The sequence below is a fragment of the Hylaeus volcanicus genome, chromosome 1 (assembly GCF_026283585.1).
Source record: "Hylaeus volcanicus isolate JK05 chromosome 1, UHH_iyHylVolc1.0_haploid, whole genome shotgun sequence".
NCBI classification, from domain to species: Eukaryota; Metazoa; Arthropoda; class Insecta; order Hymenoptera; family Colletidae; genus Hylaeus; species Hylaeus volcanicus.
The window spans coordinates 22,934,460-22,953,378 of NC_071976.1; the positions used below are offsets into that span (position 1 = coordinate 22,934,460).

Sequence of the window (18,919 nt, forward strand, 5' to 3'; positions counted from 1 at the left end):
ACGTTCCAGTTATTGCAATTTAGGATTAACTACGGTTTCGTTATCTGAAACGAGCCGCTAATTGCAGGGATTTACGAATGCGTTAAGCACCAGCAGCTACATATTCCTTGTCGGGGGTATAAAACGCGTCAGTGGATCGTTCTCGTTTCTCGTTCATGGTAACGCGTTTCGACTCTGTAAGTCCAGCCTTGCAAGTGTCTTTCTTTTTTGTATATCGATGGTAGTATATTCATTTATAATTACAGTTCGCAACATGTTATCAGCTGACCGATTGCATTTTTCAACTTACATTGAGGTACATAAGGTATAATAGTTATACATATTTAGCATGAACAGTAGCCACATGATCATCTTGTAGTTACTGGGCAAAATTATGTCTAATTTTGAATTCTTTAGAACTCGTAATGCAATGTTGCTCGAAACATTCTATGTCGAATGATCGAGCTCCAAAATTAGGTATTTTTAATTTGACGCATTTTAATTCAGACTCTTGTAAACTTTCATTAATTTCTTATGAAGGAGTAAACCTTAAAACAAAACTTTCTTCCTATTTTTATTTATTTTATTTCTTCCACAATTGAACTTAAAAAAAGAACTCAAAATCTTGTATTGCTTAAAAAATTCTATCTAGTGCATCAAGTCAACCATTGCCATAAAGTATTTGAAAATATTAGATATAATTGTTTATAAACCCGTATGACCAACGTATTGCAACTCTCGATTCTCGCGAAATTTTTATATCCATGCATACGGATCAGAAGGTTTAAAGTGCGGGTGGCACAGTTCGCTACAGAAATGAGGCAATGTTTAAATTATACGCTACGCAGCAAATCGAGCTTTACGAGGCCTCGGTGCGCAGTCTTCCGTTCTACCACCTACGATGGCAATTACAGGGCCTCAAGCAAATCGCGGTTACGCCGTGGAAATGCACTTACTTCCGTAAACTGCCACTAGATTTGTAAAATATGACGTACTTTCGTGTTTTAGGTGCACGTATAATCCACAAACGTGTTTTAAAAAGACTTACGCCATGGTATCGGCATTTCTTTACATATATATTTATGTTGAACGTCACGAACACGAGCATACATCAATATGTATACGTCACCTTACAAACAAAGACATGAATTATTTGTTAATATGTCAATATAGTACTTTGAAAGTTTCAAGGTCGCATAGAGGGTTACAATACATTACATCTAAATATACCCAATGGTCCAATAAACTATCTATTTCTAAATACTGCCCCTTGGAGTGTATCGTTTGCCTCTGGGGACTGGTCTCTAAGGACCGTCTAGTACTCTACTTCGAGATCCTCGGAAGGATCGACATCGCCGACCATGTAATTGGTCGTAGCTGGGTTTGATGGTAACGTGAACACCGCGGTGATCCTGAACCGATAGCCTGGGGTGTATTGATTCTGAAGTCAGGCCAATTACGAAACGTGCAATAAGCAATGGTCGTACGACCGTCCGAAGACAAGCTCCCATCTACGATCTCTCGCCACCTGACGCCCTTCATCGTGCGGCTGATTGCTATTCTCTGCCTTCGGGGGCCCTGTGCGCAATGAGCGATGCGTTCATTCATGTCGAACTACAGGGCTGTGGTCCGTCTGCTGAGAGCGCAGAGTACCGTGAGCGCTCACTATATTATACAAATGCAGCGATGCATCGCGATCGATTGAAAGTAGAATCCGTGAAGGACTCGCTCTACGGTCTCCGTGCTCTCGTGTAACAATACCAGATTCAATTTGTACGCAACTCTTTTACTCTCGAGGTCTAAGTGTCCACGCTTCGGGAAGTAGGGCAAGTAACCCTTTCCGGTCGGCGGAATTTTTAATATTTACTCTAAACGATTTTGGGAATATTTGGCGAATTGTACACTTAATATAACATTATTTTATTTATATATTAATTAATAAGAGTGAAGGGTTTAATAAAAGAAGCTTCAGGATTTTGTCTTTTAATCTTTGTCTTGAATCTAGTTAACAAAAGTAGAAAGTTTATTTATTTAATTCATTGTGTTTCTAATGAAATGAATCTTAAACATAATTGTGCTTTATTTTGATGTTACTTTGATATTCAAACACTTATGAAAATTCTTAAACGATGTTTTGGTTTTTGTAAATAAACACTAATATTTCGTCGAATATTATATTTGACAAGTAACTCTTTTTTTAAACAAAGTGTCTGAATATGAAAGTAACATAAAAATTAGTCATTCAGTGAAAGTAAATGTTTTAACACAATACATACCTCAATTACATTCTTTCATCGCAGACAAAGTAAAAATAGTGTATTCGAATATTAAAGTCACTCACTATACATATTCACCGCAGAAAACACTCAAAGAATGTCAAAAAATTCTTCCCGTTCCGCTCTTAATTACCGCCCCGTGATTTTTCCAGATACTGTCGCGAAAAACGACCGAGGTGAACGTTGCACCCGCAAAATGGAAATGAATCGATTGATTTTATCTCGACTAATAAAGCCGGTTTATCTTGTACGGGTGAAAATTCAATCTCTAGACCAGCCTAGCGCCGACGGATTACATTAATTCGTTATCAAGATATGTATCTTTGTGTTAGAAAATAGTCATTGGTCGGTTTTATAAATGGTCGGTGTCGAGACCACCAGCCATTCGTTGAATCATGTCTCGCACCTCTGATGAAAAGAAAGGGAAAGAAAACAATGACCACGCATCAAGAGACTCTCGGTCACGGATCGTGGGTGGAGCCAGCGGGTTTGTGCCTGACCACCGACAACTTTGATTCAGTACGATTGTTGTAAAGTCGGTTCAATGATCGGCGCGACACACGAACGGCCACCGTTGCTCGATCTCAGCAACCGAGCACGCACGCACGAATCACACGAACGTATTCGCCACGGACACGCCGCCGAACCAGTCACGTTTACACACGCGGTACCACGTGCTCGTGACTCGATCGCGTTTCAATTTCCACATACATCGTGGCTCTCAAGGGGATCCAGGCTAGCATTCTTCGTATCGCCGTCTATTGCGAAGGATTTACATTAGCACCGCATGGGAATGCGTTAGTCTCAACTTTCATCTACATGTTCCACTTTGCAACCCTTCGCGCGCGATATCTTCGCTAGGGCGATCTAGCGACACCCAGACGATAGTTCGTTGCTATAAATGTTTTGTCGCTACATGAATTGCTGCGTAAGTTTCAATGGTGACTGAAAGTCTAGCCTCTCGGCTAACTATTCAATATTCCAAAGTTCATTATGCTCAATGACGGATATATAGCAATATGCGACGAATGGATGAATAATATACGACGGATAAATAGCACGTGATAAATAGCAGTTTAATTGGTCGGCAAAGCTACTGATTGTAATTAATATACCAGACTCTTTTATCTTGCATGACGTTACGTGTCAACCGAGCTGTTTAGTCTACATAGGGGGGCGACCAAGATAAAGTGATTAGACTATAATCTACCACCTTTCATGCTGAAAAAAATATTGATATTCGGCAACATTTTTTAGTGACACGGTATGTCTGATATCAATATTTGATATGTATTAAAAGCAGGTAAAAAATTTAAAGAAATCTTATCTCATCACCAGATTCTGGTGCGTTGAAATCCTCACCAAAGAACAAAAAAATATTTCTATGCTTTTTCCATCGATTTATCCACTGAGATTTTTGATTATAGCTTTCACATACTCAACATTAAACTTGAACTCACAATTATTAAACAACACAATTAGTTAAAAACTCGTAATCTATGCTAAATAAAAATATGCAAAACGACGCGTCCAAGAACTCTTGGCCAACGCTTCGCATAGTAGTCCAAGAGGTAACTTGAAGCTTCTCACGATGGGTGTATACACTTCGACGTCCAAAACGAAAATAGGAAACGAGGTCTTCGTAAAAAAGTTAAGGCAACCTTGTATACCCGTGTCTCGTATTTTAATCACCGAACCAAACCGGGCGCGATGAGTATTAAAAGCATCGGCGCGATGACACCTCGCGACAGAGTCGAGCGACTTTATGACCCCGAGGTCGAGGTTGTTATCGGCTCGGCGTGTTCGACAATGCGTGGAAATCGTAAAGATCGTAAAGGGACCTCGAGGCGTGGTGCACGCACCCAGTTCCATCTAAAAACCCCGCTGACATCTCTGTATATACCCGATGCGCGAGATCCTCGTAAAGGACGCTATAAGCTGCGGTATGAGAGTTCGATTTTATGCCCCCGTCGAAACGAACGGACCGGACCGCCCGCCGTTAGTCACACAAAACTCTTCGCTATCCGTAATGTGACGTGAGCTGCGCGATTTTACGGTTTCACGTGAAATTATTTTGCTTTAATCCGATAACACTGTTGCCTTTGGTCGAGACGTCGGTATGTTTACTGCCTCGAACATCCTTATTCTCATTAGGAGAGGTACGGAAACCCTCTAAAGATAAGCGCAATCCAGTAATGGAATCCTTGAAGCATGTTTCACGTGGAACTTTTAAATATGCGCGTACAGTGAGTGGTAGAAGTGCCCTCGCAACTTACGACTGCAAAACCCTTGATGTATTTTTAGGATAAAAAGTTGTGATGCTCTTATCGATAAATACACATGCTCGTACAAGCATTCGTTGGATTAATTAAACTTTCTATTGATATATACTTTTTTCGAAAGGCAACTGTTTAATTATGATGAATAAGAAATAAATAATATTATTCCAATCTTTCGATTGATTCAATTGAGATTCGATTGAGCAATGATCATTCGCAAACGCTTCACGAGCAGTTGTAATCCTCGAAGAGAGGCATGAATGAAAGTTTACGACGTTGGTCGTAAAGACCCTTCGCGAAATCGAACGCGCGACAAATGGCAAATTGCTCTCAGGCGCGACAGAAAGAAACGACCAGTTTCTGTCCATTGTGCGTCGTTCCCGAGCATCTAATGGTCGAACGAAAGTTTTAAAGAAGCGGCGTATACGTATCCACTGGCAACGCAAAATTCTTCTAACTCTTTGTTCACCGACGCGATTTCTAATTGCAACGCGCAAGGACAGGGGACGCGTATGAGCGTGAATGAACACGGGAGTGGAAAATGTTTTCTTCGGTTGTCTTTCTCTTGAAATGTTCCAAGAAAGATCAGTCGTCGCTAAGAACTAGACTGACAAGAATGCGCGCGATGAATAATGTATATTATTGACCATTAATCACAATGTTCCTTTTATTCTGTTTTAAACGCACCGACCGCGGCAATTTCACAACCGTTTGCATAATCTACTTTTCTTACGCGTAATGTCGCCTCGCGAGCATTTATCGTGAATATTCATGATGAACCTTCGCACGAAAGCAAGGAAAGCGGACGATTAGATGACAATCGTTACCGTTCCACCTAGAAACCCTCCGATAAGAGTCATGATATAACGTTGGCCGATTCTTAAATGGTATTACACTTTTCTCCTATTTTTAAAAAATATACTTCAATAATTCTCTTTCTGCGTAACACCGACTCATATTTTGATATGTTATATCTCAGTACGTATGTATACCATATTTTGATTAGTTTTTGTGCTATTTGAATGAGAATCTTCAAGGAAGCATGTACTTTTGACAAATTTATGCAATTACTATATTTTATGCATTTATGATACAAGCTAAAATAACAAATCTTACGACATCCGCTTAGAGAAGACATCCGAGTGAAAAGTTAAATTTCGCAGAACTAGCTGAAAATTGTCTGTAGTTTTTCCCTAGCTCCATTTCCTCTTTCGCGGTCCAGCTGTATTCCTCCGATCGAAAGGTGTCGTCGCGTCCAATAACTTTTACCATCGTCGCGTTTGACAACACGAAGGTGGAGCTTTCTCTCTCGCGGCGGCAGAGGCCATTGCCTTGGGAACGAGTTTACATTGATGATTTCGTACGTTGATGTACGCGCGTGGATCTGGCGAAACGCCGAGCCACGCACAATCTTTGAATGGAAAAAAGGGAGAAGACAGGCCGTAGCGCAATCGTTCGGGAAAGAAAGGAGACAGGAGGACGCGAGAGAGTCGCGATACCATCGACCGCGATTCACGCATACAGGATCGGCCCCCGCGAGCGCTTTCTTGCGCACGTGTGCGCGCGCGTGTGCGGCCTATCGCCGGCTGAGGATTCGAGATAATGTAATCGACGATGACATTGAACGCCGTAGTAGCCGATCTCGTGCATTCCAGCGGTCCGCGTCCCCTCGCCCTGCCTTGCCGCGATGCGGTCGTGAAACGTCGTTCCCGATCAACGCTTGCACCGATGCCAACGGTAGACTGTCACCTCTGGATATAAACGATAGATGACGTCAGTATGACATCAGTGATCCATATCGTCGTAATACCGTAAAGCACCTTCGGACACACGTATACGCGAACGCGTACTCTATGGTCGACGCAAAATGATTAGGTCGTCCCATAAGTTCATGCCCCAGATTGTGTTTATATTCTTATCGGTGTTTGATAAACTCGGTGCGGTAAATGGCCAAGATTCTTTACGAGGATGGAGGAGATGACAAAATTCGCAGACTCGGAAAACTTGGATTCTGTCCACCCTATACGATGGATGCCTTGCTAGGAAAATCGCATCTGACACCTTTGATTCTTTGCACTCCGAATTACATTTCAATTTTGTTATCGGCAGCTCCCAACGCTTTTAAGGGTTTTATTTGATATTTACTTTAACTGAAAAATAAGGCAATTTAATAAAACGACCCAAATGTTTATAAAATTTTCAGGTACGCTTTAAATATTAATTTGAATAGTAGTGTAATAAGCGACACGAACTGATGGGACATGATACATTAAACGACGCGAGAACTCGATGATGAGGTGTAACAGGTAGAGACAACGATTGGCGACAAGAATGAATAAATATGAGAACACGCCGATGACGAACGGGACGGAGAACAGCGAGAAGAAAGAGAGCAAAAGGACGAAGGGCGAAGAAGGAGAAAAAAAAGGAGCCGGCAGCATCAGAATTGGCGGGTGGAAGGTAAAGGATGAAGGTTAACGTGCAACCCTGGCGAGTTAAAATCCTTCGGCGTCGCGGCTGTTTATGGGTGGGGTCGTCCACTAACGGGGAATATCCAACGCGCTAGTCTCGCCAGACAAAATGCAAATCTTCGTGCGCCCCGCTAATCTGTCTGGCGCATCCGTGACGTCAGGTTTCATTGGCGGAGACATCACTCGCGATCGATGATGACCCGATTCTCCATTCTTGTTATGACAACACGAGTCTGGAACAAGGGGAACGAAAAGGGCGTTTCACATTTTTCCACGGTGCATCTTGAAAAGAAGTCGTCGAAGAATGTTACCGGATTTCATACTCAACGAGTGAGATGGTGTAGCGATAATAAAGGTTAATGGATATACGTTATCGTATCGTTTTGCGATTCGAAGCGAGGAGAAAGCTCGACGCCTCTGCAGACTATTCCCGACGACCCTCCGCGTGCGTCTCGTATTAAATGTTGCGTGCCATGCATAACCTGCCTCTTCCTATGGTGCCCACCGTGTATTCGCACATAGTACGCTATATTCTTGTCGTAGGTGCGGATGAGGATGGTACACCTTCGGTGTACAAACACGATTTGTGCATACGCACGTGTGCGTGCATGCGGCGCGCATGTGGATGGAGCGAACTAGAGGAAAGGCACGGGAGGAGATGCAGAGACGCGTCCCACTTACCATTTTGAATGACATTGCACTAACGAAATGTATTCCGATACTTGAACGTTTGCACTGGCAAGCTTTTCGGGTGCCGGCGTCGATACGTGTATGGCAAACTGTTGAATACAATGCATCGGGGGTTTGAAAAGTTCGATGTAGCGTAACAGCCTGGTAACTAATTCAAGACTGGGTAAAGGATTGGCTGAACCCAGAGCAAGGAAAATAATTGTTCGAATTATTGTGTTGTATTAATTTAAAATAAAGGATTTCATGTGATACTTAATTTACGAGACATAAAGGAAAGGATGGAAGATTGCGCTTTGTTCAGCATTAAAAATATTTCTTTTTTTTTTTGTATAAATTTCCAAATTCTTTAGCACCATCTTCAGACAGCCAAAGTGCTTTTAAGCATTTAGCTGGCGTGCGATCCCAACGAAAATTCAAAACGCTCCATTATTCGCTTCTGTCGTTTGTTTATCGAGCAATTCGGCGGAACGCTCGTGCCTAGCAATGGTATTGCGCTCTTTCTTCCGAGATAATTTCTTTACCGTGGCAGTACTCTCTCTTTTCTCCCTTGTTCGAGTCGGTCCAAAGAGGCGAAGGTGGAGGCTAATCACCACGCAATCATCGCTCCCGGTGCGGCCAACTCCGACCCGTTCTCAGAAAGCAGCAACCGCCTTTTGCCGCCCCGGGGCATTCACCACCGCGGTACTGGCATAGCAAAACCAACAATCTTCATCCTCTTCTCCGCGGAAAAAAGGCCTCTACCCTCCACCCTCTTCTCCGCCCCTTTTCTCCAAATCACCGGAGGGCCGACCGATCGGTCGACTACTGGCATCCAGGGAATCCATCGCGAGAATGGCGGCAATTCCACTTTGAGAACCGATCGGGAGATGTCGAACGTACGTATTAAACAGCGGAGTAAGCAATCTTCCGAACACGACATTGCCCGGAATGCGGATCATTGGGATGGGATGCCGTCCGTGATATCACCGTTATTATAACCTCCGAAGATTGGGATCTAAAGTTCTCCTGCGATTTTTAACTGTCGGATTTATTCGTCCAGGAGACGGATCGTGTCTTCGTCGTGCCACCGTCCCATCTTCATTTACAAATTTGATCGCCTTCGATCTCCAGCTCTGGTCGTTTACTTCAGTTTTATAACACCACTCGCTAAAGGAGGAGATTGAATAATGATGAATTTTGGCGTAGCTCTTAAATTATTGATACGACATCATTCGTTAGGTTTCAAGGAATTGTAAAATTATACTGGATTTACTTTACATAGTATTTCTGTTGAAGAAAAGTACGTAGAAAAATAAGGGGCTCCATTTCTATTTGTATCTATCACCAATAAAATTGTGCGACCCTCGTAATGTGGTAGAGTATTCGCGAAAACGCACGTTTCGCAAACGCCTGAGGTGTTGGAAAAATGTGGAATGGGGAAACACGAATGAGTAGCAAATTGTTACAGTTGGGAGCGATGGTCGTTAGAAATATACACAATATGGGGTGCACCTTTAACGGCGGCTGCGTACGCCCACGCAGTATGTATATCTCGCGATACGAGTTGCCTGGAACCAGCGGTGGAGAGCAATTCCGGGAGAAGAAGAGGAGGCGTGAGTTTACGATAAGATACACACGTGCGACGGCTCCCTCCAGTCTATGGGCAACGGGCTAATCGAATCGAGACTTATTGTCAACCTAAGTCCATATTTAAATAACCACCAGGGATACGTTCGTTAGAAATTTATGGTTAACAACTGAATACTGGATTAATTTTCCACGGAGGATCGAGTCGGGAACAATTTTCAATGCTTCCGACGATTGACAACACCTAACGCGTCTGTCCGCATTGTGAGCGGATTACTTATTACCGTGTCAGTCCGCATTGAACGTACTGAAAGTTGACTAGGTCGTACAGTCGGTTTTGGATTCGCAACGCATGCTTTCCTTGTCGAGTTTGTAAATGAAATATCGACGTTAATACGACGTACGTCGTTGGATCCGGAATCGATTTTTATATGCTTCTACTTTAACTTGTTCTGTTTGTAAAAACGTTTGGCACGAATCTTAAAATTCAAGTTTCACCTACTCGACAACATCTGATCGGTGTGAAACTTAGTAAACACGCGTATCCTGGATGACAATACACGTTTATAGATTATGGCTCAAAATTTGGACACGAACATGTACCTAATCCACTAAATCTCACGATACGTGGAAATCTGTAAAAAATGATTTTTTTTAATTTTTCGCAAGGATTCCATATGAGAATACGAGCAGTACTTTGATATTTCAGAGACAAAATATTAGAAGACAATTTATTCTTTCCTCTTTAAATCTTTGTAAATAAAAACATTTTAAAAAATTTTCCTTTTTATATACGCTTAAATTTGTATCAACCTGTAATTCATTAGTAAGTCGATTAGCCGCCTATTTAGCTGCTAATTAGAATACGCGAAGGAACTGTCAATGGAGACTGAAAAGCAACGCGTGATACGGTTGTTAACCGATCTTTCGTTCGGTTTTCGTATCGTTCGGTAAATTCGAGAGCTATCGAGACTCGGGATGCAAGGATGCGCATCATCGCACGGCACACGTGCGCTCTTGCTAGCCAGTGTGCTAAGACGTATGTTCGTTCACGCGTGACTGACGTGCGAATTGCATGAACGATCGTATCGAATCGCCGTGACAGCTCGCGCCTGAACACACGTACCGACACTTCGGATGAGTGTAGACGCACGCACGGGCAATTAACGCGCGTTAATTACCCTCGCGGTGGCCCCCAGAGCTCATTGTCGATACGCAGTGTAGCATCGCCGACTTGAAATTCGCGCGCTTTATCAAGAAGTTTGACCGAGATTACATCTCAATGTGTCATCTACCCGCCTGTATTATACTAAACTGACAACATTCATATTTTCATTTAAGTTACAATTCCTTTTCTGTGTCTGCGAAAATATGAATTTGCATAAACATCCGCAATCTAATCATTATTATTAGTAAATGTTTTTATTATTCACATTAGTACTGCATACGTAAATTGTATACAGGTATGAGTAATTAGCATAAAAACGAGATATAGTCACAGACTACTTTTCAACGTAACCTCAATTGATCATCTGTCAGGGATGTATCAATTAATTGAACACTTTAACTACCGTGTGAGGCTTTATTGAAATACAGTAAACGATCTTTTTGCGGCGTGTTTTGCAATATGTCACACAATTTACACTAATGATTGCAGCTCTAAGACACGTATATTTCTTGTGTATTTCTGCATAACATCTAGTCATTCCGGTGCCGTAATACAACGTTAGAAAATCTTGCACGAGAAACTTCTTTCATTTTTTTGAAGCGTTTAGATTCCTCACTATGATCCTAATTGGGATATTTGGGATACTTTTAGATATTTTAGATATTTCTCGAAACTTTCGAAATATTTAAGATTACATCTATTTGAAAATAGCTATTGCTATATCTCCTTTCTATAAATTGTAACAGTTGAACTAACAAGATGAGATCGAGCTTTGAAGTAGTTACAGTAACCATTGCGAGTAATTTCGCTTTAAGAAACAGTGTTTTCAACAATTTTCGTTACAATTATTTTCACATATCGAATCACATGAAATAATTTTCAGCGAAATCATTTTCGCGTTCCTTAAAGAATTAAGTAAGGAATGATAAGATAAATAGGATGAGATTATATTAATATCCTCGTCTGTTTGCCCAATTAATCATCAATCTTCTTAAATGCGTTTTCGATGAATCATTCGCGCCTCATTTGTTAACCAAATTTTTGTCCAAAAGTAATTTTCATTTTATAATACGTCGAGTAAATCAATTTTAATCGACATCCACGTTCGTGTTTACACGAAATCGAACAATAATGAAGCTCGCGCGATATTTATTAACCGGCGGGGGTCTGGCCTCGTAAAAAGCTGGAAAGATCTATACGCCTTCGGGGTGAGTTTGCGATGTATGGAATTGCGAAGGAAGTCGTAAGCCGGGACATTTAATTGCGCAATAAATCTTGATTCTCCGATTTGCAACCCATTTCCTACTGCGGGGGCGACGATTGGTCGCTGTTAAATTGGCGCGTAGGTGCAACGTAGGTACCTACGTATCTATGTAGGTACGCCGACTGTGAAAGTCGGAAGAGTTCCTCTCTTTCCCTTTCGACAATCTCTCTATCACACCCTCGGACACCAAACGACATATGACCTTCCCCCGATCGCGATTCACTGGATATGAGTTGATCTGACATTTCTAAATGCTGCGAATTTGTCAAAATAAACTTACAATTAAATAGTATCGCGTTGGTAAGGTGTGTCGTTTGGATTCAAGCCAAGATTTATGCGTACAATTACTCCTGAATCGTTCAGTTCGACTCATACGTCTTAACACGTTGGCTGCCAGGCTAAAACTTGTGAAAATTGCTACAATGTTCAAATTCTGTCTGAAGACTATCGAAGACAAGACAATTTAACCTTTGTCGCCAAATTCACGAAACTTTCTAGATTTATTTCTATTATTGCCTCACCTTCGTAATTAATTTGTTTACCTCCTTAATGAGAAGTCCTGTCACCCATTTCTGGACGACGTGGCGACCAACGTGTTAACGTTTCCTCAACGTCGCGAAACGTGTGCGAGCGTGCGGATTTAACCCCGAAAAGCGACAGGTGTACACGGAAGGTATTCTTCTGACAAGTGTTGTTTCTATTGTATTACAGATTCGGTGGCACAGACGATTACCTTCACGAGCCTTGCATTTTTCCTGAGTTCGGGCCTGAATACGGTTTCAGGTGCGCCTGCTTTCGGCCTTCGCACCATCGAATCCTCCTCGAATAATACGTACCGCTGGTTGCAGCCGTGTGGCAATCCGATGCCGATGCAGTTGAAGAGGATGCCACAGCGACACAGCGTGCACAGGACACTGAAGAGGGTGCGGATACAGCTCAGAATCGCTCAGAACCACTTTAAGATGCATCTCAAGGATATACACGAGATATATTCGAAGGTAAATCGTAATGCTCGACCTGACCGCGATTCGTAATTAATCATTGAACCTCGCTGGGGTAAAAGAGAGTGGGCGGCTCTTTCAGGGAGACTCACACGTGCGCGCGACGGCGTACTGCTAGCGCTAAAGTCCTACTTTCTGTTCTGCCTGTAATTTGCATTCGTTACGATCTGCCACGCACAAGCGTAATTGCATTTTTCGAAACGGATAGTCGATTATTTTCCGTATCACTTCCGAGCTCTGCGGTTAAGGCGATGCTAATTATTTCATCAAACTGGCCATTTTTGGCCAGTTTATTTCTAATCTTTATGAAATCGGGAAAAATATCCATTGTAGACTATGGAGATATATTAAAACTTCAACTTTGGAGAATCATTTAAGACGGAATTCAGCATCCTGACAGCTGAAACTCAAACCGGTCATTTCCACGAAGTGTGACGCTATTTGTTCTTGTGCGGTTTCGAAGAAATCGCGCGCAAGAGTTGTATAGCGGAATACATCGAAATTGTTTAGACAAAACAATATCTCAACTTTCATTCGCAGGTGTACAAAGTGCTGAAGGAACAGTACAGAATGCCATGGCTCCCAGAAAAGGAATTCGACTGGTATTACAGGGAGATTTGGTGTCTTGAAAAAGGAAAAAAAGCTGGTCGCGCGCTTCCACATCTTCACGATTCGCTTCAAAGGTTCGCCATCACGTTCCATCATCTCCGAGATTTCTATCTGAAATCTGACATTAACGTCGATCTCACGATGAACAGGAGAAACGAGATCATTAATCAAATGCACAATGAGATTCTCAGGGTACGCATAATTTATATCATATTACGTTATAATAAATCAGAACGATATTATTTTTATTCTACCTGCAAAACGCGATATGCGATTCGCTTTCCTCTTGATACGTTACGATATCCACTTGCTGAACTTTTGAAGTAAAATGATAAAATAGAAAACCTTAGACTCTATCTGAAACTCGACATTAGACGTAAAATATAATTTAGATTTAAAGTTTTTCATATCATTTAACTGTGAAGCATACGATATAAAAGAAAACTAAAACTTAAGCTGCGTAGAATATAATACCACTATTCAGCCAGCTTCGGAATTAATATAAAACGTCAAATAGCATGTTCCTTTGATTCAACAATGGTTAACGTTAAAATTTTTGTTGAATTGCTGTGATCTATTTTCAAAACAGATTGCAACTTGTACTATTGTAAATACATAGATGGTGCTCGAGTTACCATGAATACTGCTCAAAGAAGAGGTAGTATCACGACAGCAGATATTTTCAATTTTGCATTTTTCCTTACAGGTGTTATGTGAAGTGGAGACTGCTATTTTAAACTTAGACTTGAATATACCCACAAAGCATAAATCTAAAATTGTCACGGAGAGTTCTAACTGGGCAAAGGAAGGCGACTTAACACTGATGTTAATTCAGGATTGGGGTGTTATCAGATTTTATCAAACATTTCTTAACGCCTGGACCAAAGCCTTTCGTAACGCGACTGCACCTGGGCTAGGTACCTGTGACCCGAAAAAACAGAAGTATCCAGGACCAAAAATTATTAACAGGGGACCCGGGCAAAAGGGTAAAAGGATATCAAAGATTAAGAAACAAAATAAGCCAGTTCGGAAGCATTCTTTGGGTGCCGGTCAGAATAGTTCCTTGTCTCGGGGACCAAGAAAAGGTTCGTCGAAACACAGTCTGTTTAGAAACAAACAAAGGAAGCTCGCAGAAGTGTGACAAGATTAATCTCACGAGGGTTTCCCTTAACTTTTTACGAAATCTCTCAATTATTCGAAGTAATGGGTTTAACAGGCAGCCTTAACAATCTATTAAGGAATTAACTTTTTTTCTTCGCCGACCTGAACTCTCTATTGTTATAATTAGAACACTATCAGCGTGTAACATTCTATATTTTTGCAAGCCTTAATTTGAGAAACAAATGTCTAATACATACATTAGTTCCTTTAGACACTTTGAGAGTTCTCTTTGTTTAAGAACGTTATTTTCATCGTAACTTGATCGTTTTTAAGTTCTTGGCATTAATATTATTGCGTAGAAGTTATTTGCCCGTCGAGCTTCTTTTACAGTTTTGCATCTTTCAAATTGTCGCTGACAAATGTTTTTTTTTTAATTATTATTATTATTATTTAATTTATCGTCACGATATTTCGTAGATGCTTAATACTTTGAAATCTTGCCAGTTTTTCCCAATGTGGTAGCGTTAAGAGTGTTGCGATAGAATTAGACGAGAGCGACAATCGTATTTAGGAATTAACGATTTCTTTTCCGACATCTGGTACAGCTGAGAGTTAAAGCGTCGTTGAGAATCAAATTGTATACTAGAGACCAGTATTAAGAAATGTATTTCAGAACAGTATTATATCTAATAATCTACTTAATAACAAGAATAAGCGAATAACACGGATTAGAAGTTCGATTCGTACGGTACGTTTTAAAGGGTTACTCTTTTATTTTCATGTTTCTTTTTTTGCAGCCAAAGTTATTGACATAGACTTTTAAAATTTAGTATATTTATTTGTATATGTATATAGAAGATTCTGTTAAATTTACAACTGTCTTGTTGAATTTGTTTCGAAGTTACAATAGTCTTAAACAATCAAAAATGATTTTGTTCTATTCATTATGAATTTCAGTATCGGCCGCGATACATGTTTGTGTGCATCCTCATTTTCCCACATAGTCGACACACTTTTCCTTCGCATCTTTTTCATTCCCCATATGGCCATATAAATTCAAAATCTTGCTATCGTCATTTTTCTATAGGTTTCACACCTTATAAACAGTTATAATTTTAATAATTTTGAATTTTCTATAGAAATATTCTCAAGACCTTAAACAGTAAAAAAAAAAAGCAATTCTTCGATTGAAAATAAAAGAGTAACCCTCAATCGATTTGTCTAACGAGACGATCGTCGCGGACGAATCCATTTGAAACTATTAGCCGTGTTGCGCATTCAAGGGAAAACGATAGTATAAAATAAACATAGTTAGAATGTAATCGATTGCGTGACAAATGCGATAAGAGTTCAGAGAAATTATCCGAACGAAAGCACGTTGACTGCAGAAAGTTTGATCTGACAGGTCAAGCGTTTCTTTTTTTTTTTTTTTTTTGTGCAACGAAGCAACGTACAGATATGGAAGTTGTTTCTTTTGTAACTCTTTGCATTGCACGCGACGCGCGTTTACGTTGATGCGGTAAAACGAATCGTACCCAACCGATCGTGGCTCATTGTAAATACGTACATCGTGGCGAAGCACCGCGGTATCGAGATTTCGAAACGTACAGAAAGTATTGATGAAAATACGCCGCAAGAGTCATTGATTATTAATCGCCGAACGAGACGGTTCGTCAAACTTATTTATTGTAGCTTTAACATAAGCAGGCGAAAGCTTAATGTTGTTTAGCTGTGATATCACCAGCGTACGCGTACGTACAGAGTTCCTACGTTTTATACATAGGCGCATTACTTATCGTAAGTGACGTGCGTTAACGCGTACGATATACGTGTATTTAGGTGTAATCGTATCTTTTCTTTTTACTTTCTTTCATATCTGTTGTTTCTTTTTTATTCGCCAGTCCGTAGAATCTCGTCCTGTCGCGAACATGACAGTTTTTTTTTTTTATCTTTCGATATTTTGCTTCTTAATTGCTTTCGAGCGTTCGAAAGACGCTGTATTCGGGGCGACACCGTTTTCCAGGCGATTTTTCCTTAGTCCCAATTCGAGTATAGTAGACTCCTGTATAACGCGATAATTGTATTACATGTACAAGCCTTTTCAAAATTCTGTTTTAGTTAGTGAAATCAGTGTATTTTTAAATAGATCATGGCTTTCTATATTTATTTCTGCGATATCAAATTTTTGGAGTCAAGTTGCACTTTCGTCTCTGTAAAACAGGAAGTTTCATGGAAATCAACAATTTCATTGAAATTTAATAGACACAGATAGTTGCAGAAACTTATTATGTTTTTATAATTTTATAATTTTATAATTAAAATAAACGAGAAATCGGGTTATTCGAACACAATAGTCGCAAGACTTCTGGCACGTCGCAGGAATTCGCGTTGTAAGGGAGTCTACTACACTTAGGCCAGACGACGAAACACGTCTCGTTTAGTTATGATACGAGTATCGAGGGACCATTTAAGAATCGTAAGAATTATTTGTATACGCGTTGAACTCACCCGCGGGTGTATCGTCGCAGCATTATTCTTCCTGAATGAAAACACGTTTGTATTGAAGGCAATCGATATTTTATATTGAACCGGTACTTAGGCATACGTGTACTTTAATGTTAAATATTTTTGTACTTGGTATTCACGCGCGATACCGAACGTTTTATACACGCGCACTTAGACGTTAAGGATTCCACTTGCATTTTATCAAGTATACGTAGTAGTTATATTTATTGTGGCGTACACGTAGACGTACATAGTGTTACGATTTATTTATTATATCACGTTACCATCGCATATATTATTTATTGTCATTTCTGTACTTGTATAATCGTCTCGAATAAATTCGATGTTTTTTTTGTATTGAATAACGGCATTCTATATTCACCTGACACCTCAGCCACTGTTTGGCAACGACTTTTGCAATTTAACGTTAATTGTAAACTTTCAATTTCGCATACAACAACGAAATTTAATCAATCGTATCAGGATTTTATGAACCGTTCGCAGGTTCGGTTTTGGTCAGCTGACGCTCGTTATCGATGATGTCTGGAGGAAAGTGTATAGGTGTGCAGCAAGATAATACCATATCAAGTTCATTAAACTTGTGAAAGTGATCGTCGATGCGGTGCAAAAAAATACATGCTCGTTCGCGAGAGGCAGAATTATTTTTTATGGACATTCATCAAATTCGGGCAAAATGTTCGAAAATCGTATAATTCTTTATGAAGAGTACTAGATCAACAACCAGGTTAATTACAAGTTCAAGTTCATATATTTTGAAAAGTGCTTCTATAAGCTTATCCATAAGCTTGACTATTACGCTTAATTTATACATGTACATGAATTGTTTAATTTTTTGACACAAACAACAGTTTCTCTTGTGGAGACTCTTATGGTTCTTACTTTTTTTCAGAAATAGCATTATTTTATACGTATGTATAGAATTTGTGACATTGTCTTACCAAACTTTGAACCGTATTTTAAAAATTACTGTTCTTGAAATAAATGTTCGTAAGAACATTCGTATGACTCTTCTAAATGTGTTCCATTTAGACGAATATCTGCTGTTGGCAAGAAGTGTAAGTCAAAATATGTAGAAAATGTATAATAAATAGTATACAAAGTCGTACAATGCATAAAGAAAGGGAATGCTTGAATAAAACATTATGGCTAGGCTTGGCAGGTAGAAAAAGCTGGAATAATACCGACAATAAAGATAGGAAAGATCTTTTGATTCAAAAGGCCCGAATATTGCGCACAACGGAAATTTTACGATAATCCACACGAGGAAAACCATTGTTTGAGATCACTTAGTAAGCTTTTAAAATCTCATAATTTTCATTTTAAAAGATAAAAGGAAAAAACTGGCTCTCCTACATCTTGCTTATTTCGAGTTCGTGGGACTTTGAACTAATTTACCTTAAACTAACTTGTATTTTGTCGCCTTACGAAATATTAGTAATTAGACATAAGTAAAAATAGAACGGACACGAGGCACGCGCGGGCGCATTTTCTATTTTTCATAGATTCATCTTGCATTTAATGAATGTAGGCTAATTGGCCTCGACTAATTATTATTTCTACTTAGATGTGTTATTGTTTACTTCCTTATGACTAAATAATCCAACGTGTAAAGACCTAATCTTAGTTCGGGTAACTGGCCTCGGCTAATTATTATTTCTACTTAGATGTGTTATTGTTTACTTCCTTATGACTTCCATGTGTTCGAATCTACGTAATCTCGTCACGAAATAATCCAACGTGTAAAGACCTAATCTTAGTTCGGCTAACTAACCAACTATCTAATTATGGTATCACTTTTTATGGTATACGTGTAAGATATTACGTAGAATCCAACGTCTACGTAGGACGCGCACGTTACGTCGACTTCATTCAGAAGTTTTTGCGCCTGAATCTATGCGCTGAGTTTTAACGCAAATGTATTGACCTCGTGACGTCAATTTTTCGTAAGGCCTGTTTTCGAACGTATCGTATTCAGCGAGACGAATGGAT

At 40.0% G+C, this 18,919-nt stretch overlaps 1 protein-coding gene across 2 annotated transcripts in view; it reads left to right on the plus strand.

Annotated features, from left to right (window-relative positions):
* Positions 1–17,246, plus strand: part of LOC128878828 (uncharacterized) — a 29,618-nt gene extending 12,372 nt beyond the window's left edge. For both annotated transcript variants that reach the window (XM_054127393.1, XM_054127387.1), the window contains exons 2-4: positions 12,405–12,691; positions 13,235–13,495; positions 14,010–17,246. In XM_054127393.1, coding sequence (XP_053983368.1) covers positions 12,405–12,691; positions 13,235–13,495; positions 14,010–14,444 — 983 coding nt within the window. In that variant the 3' untranslated portion in view covers positions 14,445–17,246. The remainder of the gene's footprint in view (positions 1–12,404; positions 12,692–13,234; positions 13,496–14,009) is intronic.
* The last annotated feature ends 1,673 nt before the right edge of the window (positions 17,247–18,919 follow it).